The sequence below is a fragment of the Sphaeramia orbicularis genome, chromosome 5 (assembly GCF_902148855.1).
Source record: "Sphaeramia orbicularis chromosome 5, fSphaOr1.1, whole genome shotgun sequence".
Taxonomy (NCBI): Eukaryota; Metazoa; Chordata; class Actinopteri; order Kurtiformes; family Apogonidae; genus Sphaeramia; species Sphaeramia orbicularis.
Genome location: NC_043961.1, coordinates 14,040,976 through 14,056,905, shown reverse-complemented (window position 1 = coordinate 14,056,905; position 15,930 = coordinate 14,040,976). Strand labels below are relative to the sequence as shown.

The following is a 15,930-nucleotide window of genomic DNA, read 5'->3' as shown; positions in this document are numbered from 1 at the left end:
AAACCCAAAAATATAAAAACACACATATATTAAAATAAGAGTTGCAGTGCGGAGTTTTAAAAGGGAATATAACATTTAAAAAGTCAAAAGCCTTTTAGTCAAAGGCAGCAGTGAACAGGTGAGTCTTTAACCTGGACTTAAAAGAACTCAGACTCTCAGCAGATAATAAATTTCTCAAATTGTAATAACTTACTGCATAATGTGAACAAATGTACTATATAATGCGTTGACGTAGTTTATTACAAAATGCGTCACTTTATTACATAATGCAGCTTTATTACAAGATGACGTGACATTCTTATTACATTTTGAACTTTTATTACATAATGGGAATTTATTACATTTTGAACTGTTATTACATAATGGGAATTTATTACATAATGCAGCTCAACATGGGGTCATGAGCCAAAAAAAGGCTGGGAACAACTGGTGTAAAAAGTATTGGAAAAAATTTGACTTTTTCATTCAATCTTGTCATGTTTGTTTTGTGCCTTATATTAAAACAATTTAAAAAAAAAAAAAAAGTGCAAAAAAGTTATTAAAGAAAGCTGAAGAAAATGTGACTTTTTCAGCAAAATATATAATCAAAAACTTTAAAAAAAAAAAAATAAAATAAAATCACTATTTCTGTTTTTACTTCTTGACCCTTAACCCGGTGGTTTAAGTATCAGGTACCAAAATAAACCCAGTTTCACAGAAGACCCCTATAGAGTAGGGGTTATTTAATATATAAAGTTATTTTAGCTGATTATTTTCATCACCAGTGGGTCTTTATGGGTTAAAACTAAAATATGTAATGATGAATATTTAAATGTAGAAACTGAATTAACACTAAGGAAATGTATTTAATTCCAGATACTATTATTTAGTGGTGTTTTTTTTTTGTTTTGTTTGTTTTTTTTTAACTGTGAACAGATTCTCTTGCCTATAAACTACAAATATCCAATAAAACCATCAGGGTCGTCAAACCCAGCTGCATTAGTCCCATTATCTCGGCAGTAAATCAAAAACACTCATATACATCATGTACAGTGTCACATCAGTTCTAACTAGGAGGCATGAGTCTGGCTTTTCTCGCTCTTTTTTATGAGTCTCCCCCTCGTAGACGCTTTATTTGTTGTAAATAGTCAGAGTACGAGGGTAAATAAGGTCTTTTCCACAGAGTGCTGCATTATGGGTCATTTGTACTCTTCATGTTTTGAGGCCAGCGAGTGCATTTAAGTTCATTTACATTGATTCAGTGGAGTCTGTCAGCACTAAAAGTGTTGAGTTATTCCACTTGAACCTGCAGGAGTTTGTGTACCATGTTTTACCGACACTGTCAAGTCAGTGTTTTAGCAACATCTGATGTGAAAATATAAATAATGCAATAATAAATAATAACACACTATACTTTGCTAATGCTAAAGTATATCTATTTATTCATCTAAATACCACAGTTAAACTTTTATGCTGTGTCTTCATCTGCCTTAATATTGTTAAGTGTTGTCATGTAAAATTTACGGCCGGTCAAGTCCAAGTCTGAGATCGAGCAGAATTCGAGTCACATGAAGTGTTTATTCATACCCAAAATAAACACTGAGTTGAAATCTGCAGAAACAACTGACTTTTTCAACCTGGTAGACCATTTTATTTGCCCAAAAATAGGTTGGGTTTTACTTATAGACCTTCCCTTTTTACCGTATTTAGAACATTATCCTAGTCACATGAGAACCAAGGTTCTAATCGTTTTGGATTTTTCATTATAGTTTAATTTTATTTAGTTTTGACTTTTTTTTTCTCTAAGTCAGTTAGTTTTAACTAGTTTTTAGAGCAGGTTTGCTAGTTTTTATTAGCTGTCATTATTTTCTAAATGCTTAGTTTTAGTTTAGTTTTTCTTATATCTTTTCTCTTCGCCATCGAATTCAAATAAATCCCAGACAGGACTCTGCTGCTTTCTCCCAACTTTAGTCTCCATGTTTCCAGGTAGAGTGGGAACCAGAAGACGACTGGAAACCACAAGTGACCAGAAGTGACGGACCGTTAAATATCCTATGGTGCCAGCAGCTAAAATTGCTTAAGGGAAATAAATTGCTTTCGTATCAATCCGACATTGACAAAGACAAAAACTAAGGGAATTTTATCCATCATTTTTTTAAAATGTTTTAGTTAGTTTTATAAGCACACAATACAGTTTCAGTCAGTTATCGTTTTTTTTTTTTTTAATTATAGTTTTTATTTTTTTCAGTTAACAAAAATGTTTTTACAATTCTAGTTTTTGTCATTTCTTTAGTTTTCGTTAACGATAATAACCTTGGTGAGAACCCACCTTTTTGGCGTTGTCCATGATAGGGTTAATTTTTACTGGTCTCCGTCTGGATTGGACATCATATACACATATTCAACTATTTCCCAGTATTAATTTATCATACATAAATATGTACATTTTTCCTAGAATATGTAAATTATTTCCCAGAATGTCCAAAATTTCCACTCACATCTACTTTTGTCCATCATGTTTTGAAAACTTTGAAAATGCACATCTTTTTGTAGCGGCTCTATCAGGAAAAAAAAGGTCAGCGACTCTGGTACAATCTTCACATTACACTAAGAATGACTTCTGGCATGCAAATGAATACAGGTTCAATACTTTTGAATACAAATTGAATACTTTTGTTTAAAATACTGGTTTCTGACACCACAGTGTTTTGTTTTGTTTTTTTTTATTGTCTAGCCACATTTATTTTGTCTTAGATACTTTCATTGTCTTAGCTGCCTTTACTTGTTTTTAGCTACCTTTATTTTTGATATAGTATATGTTCTCGTTTATGTTAGGCCTCTAAAAAAGTTCTTAAAAATATTGAGGAAAACAAACAAACAAACAAACAAACAAATAAATAAATAAAATAGCTTAGAAGAGATGAGGATGAAAAGACAGAAAATGTTTATATGCTCATTGGACCCATCACTTACTCCTTTAAACTTATAAGCTTTTACACAAACTTTAAAAATATTTAGCTTTATGTCTTTTAGTTGTATGTTAGTTCCATCTTAAGTTAGTAAGGTGGATCCAAATGTGTTGAAGACTGCAGCGCATATATATTGTTTGTAGATGTCATTTGACTTGTTTGTTGTTGTTTATATCATAGACACCTATAGTATATACTTTTATACTGTTGTAATTGTTGATGTTATTTCTAAATAGATATTTTTTATATACTGAGAGAAAAAAAAAACCCACATATATTTACTTATATATATATATCATATTTGGTGCAAGTTTACCTGGTGTGTATGGGTGTTGTTTTGATTCCTGTTCTTTATATATATTATTATTTACTTTGTTTGCCTTTCATCATAAAACTTGAATACCAATAAAAATATTGTGAATAAATAAATAAATAATGATATAATAGTGAGTGTAATAGTAGTATAGTAACAAAACAAAATAATTATTATATATTATTTAAGAAGAAGTATCTGGCACATTAGAGTATAGATATTTTTAAATTAGGAAGCTTATTATTGTTATTAATTACTTAAGACGGGGTGGGAATTTATAAGTTATGATTATTCTCACTCCTTTTCGAATATATATTATGTGTCTTATGTTTAAATGTTTTCTTTATTCTTCTTCTGTTTTTACATTCATATTTGAAATAAATACATCAATCAGTATGATATAATAGCACTTTTTGCATTTTCACACTCACCCTGTGGGCTGTATTGGACTCTTTGGTGGGCCCCTGCTTTAAAAGATCCTTTGTTTTTTGACCAAATTCATCAAATATTGATCCATCTTCCCGTGTATCTGTGAATCATGTGAACATGAATCATCTTTTAAGAGTGATAATAGCACGGAACGACCTCCACACTTTACTTTACCAACAGAAAACCCACAAGAGGAAAATAAAATCCCTCCTCCTTTCAAGAATGCAAAGAGGGCTTTGCTGTGTTTTTTCCCTCTGGTGCTCTTTCAATATCTGTCACCTCTGGCCCTCGGCACAAAGCTCTCCAGTTGCCATAGCGCTGCCCGCATTGTCCTTTCAGAACAGAGCTCATTTCTCCAAGACCAGGCCTCAAGTGGATTTAAGACTCTGAATCTCAATAGACCACCAACAGTATGGATCCAGAACTGGACTGCACATGCATTACAGCACTGGTGTCCTAAATGCGGGCCGTGGGCCAAAACCGCCCCACCAGAAGGGTCCAATCCAGCCTGTGGAATGAATTTATGAAATGCAAAAAATTACACTGAAGATATTAACAATCATTTGTCACTTTTCCTTTGGACATCTGCACAAAACTTGACCGATATTTACTAAATGTTGAAAAAACACAAGTGCAAAATGTCGGTTTTTCCATTAAATCACAAATACGATGGAAAAAAAAAAAGAATAATAATAATAATCACATTGTTTTTTTAATGCCCAAAGAAGAATAAAGAAAAAAACCTTGATTAACCCTTTCCCAGCTGTTCTCTTGTATATTAATGGGTTTTGTTGTTTTAGTTCCATATCAGCCAACACAGTGGACACTTATGCACCCTCCCGTACACTGTAATTCAGATCATTACTGTAACTTTGCTGTTCTTGATAAACCTGATCTGCACTAACATGTCCGAGTGTAAATCAATTGTTATTTGTTAGAAAAGAAGGTTTTTTTTTTGCATATTATCTCCATGAAGTGAGTAATTACTAGCATTGGAATATGTTAAAATGTGAGAAGACATCAGATTAGCAGCATTAAAAATGTTCTTATTTCATTGTTTTCATATCACTTTCTGATATTGGGTTTTAAACCCGTTTCTTTACTTCAAAAATTAAATGTATGGATATTTTTGTAACTCCAGAGAAAAAAAAACTCCATCGCATTGTTTTTTTCATGGCTAAACACTGAAGAAAAAAATTTTGACTAAGGTTCTCATAATTCGTGCATGAAAGGGTTAATGTTCTCATAATTCACGCATGAAAGGTTTAATGTATTTTTTTCTGATATTAGTTCCTTGTACGCACACAAAATTTAGTTTTTTTCTTCTGCTCAAAACAAATAAATGAATGAATGAATGAAGGAGTAATGGCCACATATTGGAAATTAAATTGCTCCTGAAAAAATGTGCAAAAGAATTGATTAAAAAAAAAAAAAAAAAAATTCTGACACTTTCATTTTGCAAAAACAATATAAAGACATCTCTTTCTGGCCTGTCTTTATAGAGTTAACTATTAATTAGGACATTACAGATGCACTTTGATTCCAGTTTACTGTGATCACATGTTACTGTACAGTCAACTGAACTTTGGTGCTGATCGTATACAGCTTTAATTGATAACAAATATGGAATGCATACATTTATGAGAGACGGAATAGTAGGAGTATCCCTGAGGGCAGACTTCATATTTTCATTTAATTATTTATTGGCTTCGCTTTTATGTCCCTTAATACCAAACATATGAATATTGAAGATGACCCAGAACCGCTGTAAATGGTTGTGTTGGCTTTATCAAGTATCTGTTCACCTGCACCTTTAATTCGAGGCTAATAGCCCGAAGCAAAGCAAAAAAAAAAATGAAAGTTTACAGAGTGAATCCAGCTGTTGCAGAACATCGGTAGCTTTTATTCATAACCGCTTCACTTTTTAATGTGTGGTTTTCTTCGACACAAATGAGGTTGAGGTTGTTTCTTATGTCTAAAGCCGGGCAATAATGATGATTTTTTTCCGTTTCTGGGTCAGTTTTAGTTTGACCCAATAATGCCCTGTTGATACGACTGCCGTGGTTGAGAGGATGCGCATCCGTAATTGAGACTCCACTCGTGAAAAATTTATTATTCATCATTGCCTCCTCCCTCTACTTCTGTATTACAAACAGCATTTCAGATTTCATGATGAAATAGGGATTTCAATAATGCAGTGCAAAGCGCCGTGCACGCTTTCTTTGAAATCTGTGTTCGCTCTGATTAAGATTTCATTTTTGTTTCGCCAACAGGTTGTGTACTGGGAAGACGACACCAAGCCTGACACCATCGGCAAAGTGCGTATATCTGGAAACTACACGCTGGCCAACATCACGGGGTTGACGGCGGACACGGTGTACTACCTGTCCGTCGCCGCTTTCAATACGGCCGGACCCGGGCCTCAGTCAGCGCCGATCAACACCACCACCAAGAAACCACGTGAGTCTGATCCTAAAACGAGGCTGAAATCGTACCTTCCGATGTCATTATATCCTCAACGGTATCAGATACGCTGTTGTTATTGTTATTTTTTTATATCAGTATTTTATTATTTTTATTATTTTATCAGTAACTTATACTATTTTTACTAAATGCTGCTGACAGTCGGGGACCTGAGTACAATATTTTGTTTCTGTGTATTTTTATATGTTGAAATGACAAATAAACTTGAATCTGAATCTGTTCAGGTTCCACATTCAGCCCAAAAGGATCATCAGTGGATCAGACCTGTAAAATACTGTCATAATAACCTATAAAAAGGTGGATCCGGTCAGTAAAACAATATAATAATAACCATAAATAATGAAAACTGCAATTTTTTTTACCCCGCCACCCTAAGGGTAGGCAAGTGGTGTTGTTTTTGGTTTGTTTGTTTGTTTGTTTGTTAACACTCTAGCAGCAAAACTATTGGTTGAATTCATATTAAATTGGGTTTATAGATTGCCAGTGACCCAGAATAGATCTGATTATATTTTGAGAACAGTAGATCAAAGTTCAAATTTTTAATGAATTTTTTAAATCTTTTTTTTTTTTTTTCCCCATTTACTTACGTATAATAGGCAAAATTTCAAATGTCTGTAGCAACAAAACTATTAATTGAATTCACACCAAACTGGGTTTTTAGATTGCCAGTGACACAGAATAGATGTGATTGTATTTTGGGAAAAATAAGTCAAAATTCAAATTTTTAAGAATTTTTTAAAATCTTTTTTTTCTTCCATTTATTTGTACTGAGTGAAATTTCAAATGTCTGTAGCACCAAAACTATGTGTTTGAATTCATACCTAATTGGATTTATAGATTGCCAGTGACCCAAAATAGATGTCATTATATTTTGGGAAAAGTAGGTCAAAGTTCAAATTTTTAATGAATTTTTGAAATCTTTTTTTTTCCCCATTCACTTACGTATAATAGGCAAAATTTCAAATGTCTGTAGCAGCAAAACTATTAATTGAATTCACACCAAATTGGGTTTTTAGATTGCCAGTGACACAGAATAGATGTGATTATATTTTGGGAAAAATAAGTCAAAATTCAAATTTTTAAGAATTTTTTAAATCTTTTTTTCTTTCATTTACTTATAATGAGTAAAATTTCAAATGTCTGTAGCATCAAAACTAATAGTTGAATTCATACCAAATTGGGTTTATATATTGCCAGTGACCCAGAATAGATGTCATTATATTTTGGGAAAAGTAGGTCAAAGTTCAAATTTTTAATGAATTTTTGAAATCTTTTTTTTTCCCCATTTACTTACGTATAATAGGCAAAATTTCAAATGTCTGTAGCAGCAAAACTATTAATTGAATTCACACCTAATTGGGTTTTTAGATTGCCAGTGACACAGAATAGATGTGATTATATTTTGGGAAAAATGAGTCAAAATTCAAATTTTTAAGAATTTTTTAAAATCTTTTTTTCTTTCATTTACTTATAATGAGTAAAATTTCAAATGTCTGTAGCATCAAAACTAATAGTTGAATTCATACCAAATTGGGTTTATATATTGTCAGTGACCCAAAATAGATGTCATTATATTTTGGGAAAAGTAGGTCATAGTTCCAATTTTTAATGAATTTTTTAAATCTTTTTTTTCTCCCATGTACTTATAATGGGCCAAACTTCAAACTTGCCACATATATAGAGGCAACTGATATGATGACATCATCACATTCATAGACATGATGACATCAGCTGGATCGATGCCAAAATAAGCTACAGTTTGTTCGAGGGGTGGGGTTTGTTGTGCCTGGCACCACTTGTTCTCTGTGTTTTAGTGTAAACAAGTGGTGCCAGACACAACAAACCCCACCCGTATCTAACATGTAGCCCCGCCCCATTTTCTCCAGCCTCACTGACTGCACAGAACAAAGAACGCCATAAAACAACATATAGAGCATTTAGAACAATAATTCCTATTCTATACTATATACAGGGTTATTCAAAAAGAATGAAGCGATTTCATTACATAATATTTTAATTTGGAAAAGCAAGAGAAAACTCCAACCAAGTCACAAGTATTCTACTCACAATCAACTTTTATTTCCTGTCTTACAAGTGTTCAATGTGGCCACCACGGACAGCTTCAATGCGATAAGAGAATTCCTCCCAGACGCCTATCGGCATATCACGATCCACTGAGTTGATCACTGTTGTTATTTGATGTTTAAGGTTGTTGAGGTTAGTGGGTAGCAGTGGAACATAAACGCGATCTTTTACGTATCCCCTCATGAAAAAATCACACATGGTGAGGTCTAGGGATCTCACAGGCCAAGCACAAAGAGCTAGGTCTTAGGCCACCTTCTGACTAATCCATCGCTGTGGCACTTATTCATCTAAAAAAAGCTCAAACTTAAAAAACTCATCTTTCAAATGGTCACTGACTCATTCCATGACGATGCTTAAGAACTGAAGCAATGCGTCATGAAATCGCTTCATTCTTTTTGAATAACCCTGTACTATCGCTAATTTGTCTTTTCTTCCATCAATTGCCACAGTACTGTTGTAGCAAAATGAGCAAAAGAATGCACTAAAGTATACGCCATATATCACCACAGTACTGTGGCAACAAGAGGATAATGGGTTCATGGAACAGTATCTGTGATTGGCTCTAGTACGAATGCTAACATTTGATTGGCTCTGTGGCAATAGACCAGTTGTTCCCAACCTTTTTTGGCTCGTGACCCCATTTTAACATGACAAATTTCAGGCGACCCCAGACATTCAGAACAGAGACATCTTTTTTGGCTAAAATAGATTTGTTTTTCATTGTGTAATAGTTTGCTATACTATTTTGCAAGTAAATGTTGATTTTAGAGGACATTTAGACTATATAATGTAAATTTTTATTAGTAAGTTTTCATTTTTTATCAATTACTAGAAATTTCAGCCAACCCCAGACATTCAAAACAGAGACATTTTATTTGGTAAAATTAAATTGTTTTTGATCATCTAATAGTTTGCTTTAATATGTTGCAAACAAACATTAATTTTAGATGACATTTAGACTATATAATGTAAATTTTTATTAGTAAGTTTTCATTTTTTATCAATTACTAGAAATTTCAGCTGACCTCAGACATTCAAAACAGAGACATTTTTTTGGCTAAAATAGATTTATTTTTGATTTTGTAATAGTTTGCTATACTATTTTGCAAGTAAATGTTGATTTTAGAGGACATTTAGACTATATAATGTAAATTTTTATTAGTAAGTTTTCATTTTTTATCAATTACTAGAAATTTCAGCCAACCCCAGACATTCAAAACAGAGACATTTTATTTGGTAAAATTAAATTGTTTTTGATCGTCTAATAGTTTGCTTTAATATGTTGCAAACAAACATTAATTTTAGATGACATTTAGACTATATAATGTAAATTTTTATTAGTAAGTTTTCATTTTTTATCAATACTAGAAATTTCAGGCGACCTCAGACATTCAAAATGGAGACATTTTATTTGGTAAAATTAAATTGTTTTTGATCGTCTAATAGTTTGCTTTCATATGTTGCAAACAAACGTTAATTTTAGATGACGTTTAGACTATATAATGTATATTTTTATTAGTAAGTTTTCATTTTTTATCAATTAATAGAAATTTCAGGTGTCGCCATTTGAATTCCAGGCGACCCCACATGGGGTCCCGACCCCAAGGTTGAAAATCACTGCAATAGACAAACCCGTATTTCATGCCACAGTACTATGGCAGTAGACATTGCCTATTGAAGTGTGTGTGTGTGTGTGTGTGTGTGTCTGCACGGTTCTGAGAAATTGAGGCGTTTTTAACTGGCCAATTAGGTACCTACAGTTGAGGAATAGTCCCATCTCCACATTAAATATCTTTTTTCTTTGAAATTCCCTTTTTTAAAGTCAAGAGGGACTGATTTAATTCACGTTGCTAAGCAGTTGCCAGGGGGAGGGACAGGAAGCAGCCTTACACATCAGGAGACAATGGGCGTCTAGGAAATATAATACACATACAGCAACTGTTATTACAACAGTTCAAATTATATATGAAAAATAATTTATTGAATAAAATATAAAAATCTGCTGCATTTTGTTCCAGTTAGGGAAAAGTCTTTTGGGATAAATTTGAGGGAGGAATAATAATTCAGGATATTTTTTTTTTTTTATATCTCGGTGTATTCAAGTTCCTATAAGGAAGTGATCCCACAGCTAGAGGAGTGGATTTATCCACAGGGATTTAAACTAGTTGTTAATATTGTGTTTATTTATATTTTATGTCTATTTTTAGTTTTATTTTGATCTACTTTAGTTGTATTGTTGTTTTACTTTTTACTTCTGCCATTGTGTTTTCATTGGAGTTTGTTTGTTTGTTTGTCTGTTAGCAAAATAACTCAAAAGGTTATAGATGGATTGGGATGAAATTTTCACAAAATGTTGATACCGGTACAAGTAACAATGATTAAATTTTGGTGGTGATCGGGGGGAATGATCTGATCTGTCTTGGCAGAAGTCTGCGCTCTCTGAATGTTTTTCTAGCTGTAAAATTTTATGTTCTGTTTTCTCATTTTACACTTTAGTTTTTGTAATTTTATGTTCACTCTGTTCTTATTTTCTTACTTTGTACATTTTTTTTTATTATTTATATTATTGCACTGACTGGAGTATCACTCCTATTTTAATTGCACACACAATGACATTAAAGGCGATTCTGATTCTGATATGAATTCATAATGTTAGTGCATATTTGACATTAAACAGTTAAAGCAAAGTCATTTGTGGGAATCAATAAGTCATACAAAACACCACCACCATGAAAACACAGGCGTCTGATCCCAAACGGGTGTGAAATCTCTCCTTCCTGAACCACGTCGGTTCTCTTACACACCGTAGTTATTTTCCTCAACATGATTGCCATCGCATCCCGCTCATAAAATTGTATGTGACACGCGAGCTTTTGTTTTACGCTGAAATAAACCCATAAAGACAAAAAAAAAAAATGCCAGTGTCATGTGTGGTAGAAATGCAGCTGAAGTGACAAGTTTGGTATTTAAAAAGGACAAGTGATGTTTGAGCTAATGTTACTGCTGTGTACGCTCCATTTTTGATGTTTTATGGAGTAATTTATGGCTTTCATTTCCCATACATACTGCACTGTGACTATGGGAATACACACAATCTACTTCTACTTCATAACTTTGAAGTGATAAAAAAAAAAAAAAAGAAGAAAGAAAAGTTTTTCATATCCTGTGGCTGCAGCTTTTTTGGCAGTGACCACATACCACTGGATGCTAGATATTGGAAAAAAATATGGATTCTTGCTTCATGGAAAAGAATCCACTCTGTCTTAATTAGGGAATGTGCTCGGCTGCTGCCTCGATTTCTCATTTGGATTGAGATTAAGATTTTTCATATGAATTTTTTATTATTTCTGTGTTTTCCGTATAGACCAGGAGTCTGTTTATTATTTGATATTCACACTGTGGCTTTATTTTCTAGCACATTGTTTTATACGGTACATATATCCAGCATGAACTAGTTCAGTATTACCATAAACAATTAGCATACTGTACTGTATATGTATATAAATAGCACTTTACCTCCTTATGCTATTAGCAATGTTGTAAATGGAGCTGCAGAGATGAAGGAAGTGCTCTACATATTTTATTTATTTCTTCTTCAGAGATTAAAAAGGTTAAGTTTGTGTGTTTGTTTTTTTTTTTTTTTTTACAGTACTACATAAAAGTCCTTATCAAACATTCTCTTTCTTGGTTTATTAAAGTGCTAATATTCACACATACGCATTTGTCTCTGTATTTAGATCCAGTCTGATATAATGTGAAGTATGAACAGCAGGAAAAACTATAGTTTCAGGATAAAAACAGCTTCTGTCAATCAAAGCAAAGCAAGAAGGAACAAAACTAATCAACAAAATGAACAAAACTGAATAAAATAATCAACAAAATGAACAAAAATGAATAAAATAACAAACCAAATGAATAAAAATAAACCAAATGTAGCAGTAAAAACTACAGTTACAGGATAAAAACAGCTATCAATCAAAGCAAAGCAAAAATGAACAAAACTAATCAACTAAATGAACAAAAATGAATAAAATAATCAACAAAATGTACAAAAATGAATAAAATAATCAACAAAATGAACAAAAATGACTAAAGTAACAATCCACATGAATAAAAATAAACTAAATGTAGCAGTAAAAACTACAGTTTCAGGGTAAAAACAGCTTCTATCAATCAAAGCAAAGCAAAAATGAATAAAATAATCAACAAAATGAACAAAAATGAATAAAATAACAAGCCAAATGAATAAAAATAAACCAAATGTAGCAGTAAAAACTACAGTTTCAGGATAAAAACAGCTTCTATCAATCAAAGCAAAGCAAAAATGAACAAAACTAATCAACAAAATGAACAAAAATGAATAAAATAACAAACCAAATGAATAAAACAAACCAAATGTAGCAGTAAAAACTACAGTTTCAAGATAAAAACAGCTTCTGTCAATCAAAGCAAAGCAAAAATGAACAAAACTAATCAACAAAATGAACAAAAATTAATAAAATAACAAACCAAATTAATAAAAATAAACTAAATGCAGCAGTAAAAACTACAGTTTCAGGATAAGAACAGCTTTTATCAATCAAAGCAAAGCAAAAATGAACAAAACTAATCAACAAAATGAACAAAAATGAATAAAATAACAAACCACATGAATAAAAATAAACTAAATGCAGCAGTAAAAAAGACAGTTTCAGGGTAAAAACAGCTTCTATCAATCAAAGCAAAGCAAAAATGAATAAAGTAATCAGCAAAATGAACAAAAGTGAATAAAATAACAAGCCAAATGAATAAAAATAAACCAAATGCAGCAGTAAAAACTACAGTTTCAGGATAAAAAACAGCTTCTATCAATCAAAGCAAAGCAAAAATGAACAAAACTAATCAACAAAATGAACACAAATGAATAAAATAACAAACCAAATGAATAAAAATTAACCAAAAGCAGCAGTAAAAACTACAGTTTCAGGGTAAAAACAGCTTCTATAAACCAAAGGGGTCATATTTACTGTGACTGCCCTTTGCATTTAACATGTCGTTAACCCTTTAGTTCAAACCATATCAGATTTATTGCATTAATTTACTGATGTTTTATACCAGGTTTCATTCAACACATGTCAAATGTTTCTAATAGTTTCTGCTGCTTCTTCTCATGGGGTCAGAGGTCAAACTAAATACTGACTTTAACCTTTACAACACATTTAGTTCAGTTTGTTGTGTCTTTTAAAACTGTGCACATATTTCCTGTATTTTCTTCTTGTATGTGAAAAAGAGATAAAGAGAAATAAATACATATGATCATTTCAACCTTGAAAAACAACAAAGATAAATGTGGAATGTGACTTTGCACAGTTCTGTATAATAAATGTCTAAATCTGACCCTGTAAGTGAATGTATTCTAATGTGCAAACACATTCTGTCATTAATTCATAGAATTTCACATTTTAACCCAATACTGTATCTTGAAAATCACAATCAACTAGTATTTCTGACTGAATTTTTTCTGTATCAATGAGCCAAATTTGATAAATTCTCACTACTTTTATTTTAGAAGCTTTGTAGATCAGTGGCGGCTGCTCGTCTTTCAGACAGGGGAAGCTCATTGTCGGCTTACATCAAAGAAATTGTCAAGTTATTTAAACATAAATTCGTCCCTCCGTTCCTTTTTAAGAAAATGGTCAGTGACCTTATCGTACCAAGTAGGCGTCTTTTCCAGGGACTTGATAGCCAGTTCACTCCGACCTAGCCAACAGTATGATTCATTTAACTATCTACAAAATGATATTAAACTCGAACAAGAAATGATTAAATTATGTAACGGAAACAAGAAAACATTGAAATTATGTTAAATTGAGACAAGGAAGTCCAATGAGTGTGTTTTATTTACAGTGCAAGAAACGAACGAGTAATTTCGTAGTGGTTTCTCTCTTGATTTCACAGCAGAATGTGCGACGGTATTAAACTGAACTGTGTCAGTGAAGGAGGAGATCTGAAAATAGCTGTCAATCAAACGGGATTCAGCCTTTCGACTGATCCTCCAATCAGCACGTGGAAGCCCAGCGTCCAGCCCGGCCGAGCTCCGCCCACAGCTCCATTCACCCTCAGAGACGCCGAGCGTTTGGGGGCGGGACAACATCGTGGCATTTATCCAATTACCGTCCAGTTTTGAGGCAATGAATTAAACTGTTCCACTCAGTCCCATTGAAGTGCATGGACGCTGAGCGTCTACGGACAAATGCACTGAGCAGAGATCGAATGAGAAAACAGTGCAACAGGAATGGAGGAGAAGTGAACAACATGGAGACTGATGATTTGTGATAAAGCTGATTCTGAACAAACTCGTCTGTGAGATGAACGTGTTCTAACACATTTGTAGTCAATGAAATGTCAACACAACCGAACATATTTAACCATTTAATTTTTGTAATTTTAGCGGACCCAGAGCTTCCTTTGCAGTCAATGAGAAATCGCCACTGTTGTAGATGCACTTGGCAGCAGGAGGGTTCCTCAGCTTCCACTGCACAGATTGACACAGTGAGATGGATGTTCAGTAAACACCACAGGTTCATTCTGTGGAGTTCATGTGCAGCTGTATAAATTAATGTTCTCCGTATGTATCCCCAATTACCAGTAAAAGACATTTACAAAATTTACCTGCTGAAAAAAATCCAAAAAAACGACAAAGAAACACAATACTTGGACTGTCAGATTAGGAGGACAGATCCAGAAACTGAAATACTGGAGCACAAGTCAGGGGTGGGTGCATGGTCAAAGGTGAATGATGGGAATTATGCTAACTATTGGAACATTAACTAAACTAGCTCTGGTATTTGTAGGAAATAAAGCAGACCAAATGAAATGTGTATTATGTCTTTATTTGACCGCTGTGGTAGTGGTGATGGTGACTTCATCTCTGAAGTGATTCTGTCCTATAGTGTCTGTGACTGCTCTGCCATCCTGCACACAGTTGTTTTACGGAAGTGTTCTGCATCTTTGACATTATACAAAAAACTCCCATTTGCAAAGAAACGCAGTGCAACACACAATATGAGCTGGGATGTCAGAGCATGGCTATGGTTGGTAACGCTGCAAATGTAAGGACGGGTTAGGTTGTGTTTGTAGATGATGGACTGGGATGTGAAACAGTACCATTTGAAAAGAGAACTGTCTGGAAATGCTGGAACATTTATGCGTTTTCTGATAACCATCTCCTACAAATATTTAATACTCTGCACAGTAATGCTGCACCTTCATCCCTGGGATCGCTGTCAAATGTACATGTTAGTGAAAACAGTCTCCACCTACTGTGTCTAATGGACTTATAATATAGACCTACTGACTGCTTTTTTTAACCCTTTCATGTATGAATTATGAAAACCTTAATCAAGATTTTTTTTCCCCAAGTGTTTTTATTCCTCTTTAGGCATGAAAAGAAAAAAACAAAAACACAATGCGATTGAATTTTTTTATGAACCTATTTTTTATGGAGTTACAAAAATGTCCTCTCAGCTTGACACCATACGCTTAATTTTAGAAGCTAAGAAACATGTATTTACTGATATACTGTGTGGAAACTATGAAATAAAAACATGTTAAATGCTGCTAATCTGATGTTTTCTCACATTTTAACATAATCTAATACTAGTTATTACTCACTTCATGGAGATAATATGC

The 15,930-nt window shown here is 33.1% G+C and overlaps 1 protein-coding gene across 1 annotated transcript in view; it reads left to right on the top strand.

The window, feature by feature from the left end:
* LOC115419802 (contactin-3-like) overlaps positions 1 to 15,930 on the top strand; it is a 133,558-nt gene that overhangs the window by 112,751 nt on the left and 4,877 nt on the right. The window contains exon 16 of the mRNA XM_030134827.1: positions 5,964 to 6,150. Coding sequence (XP_029990687.1) covers positions 5,964 to 6,150 — 187 coding nt within the window. The remainder of the gene's footprint in view (positions 1 to 5,963; positions 6,151 to 15,930) is intronic.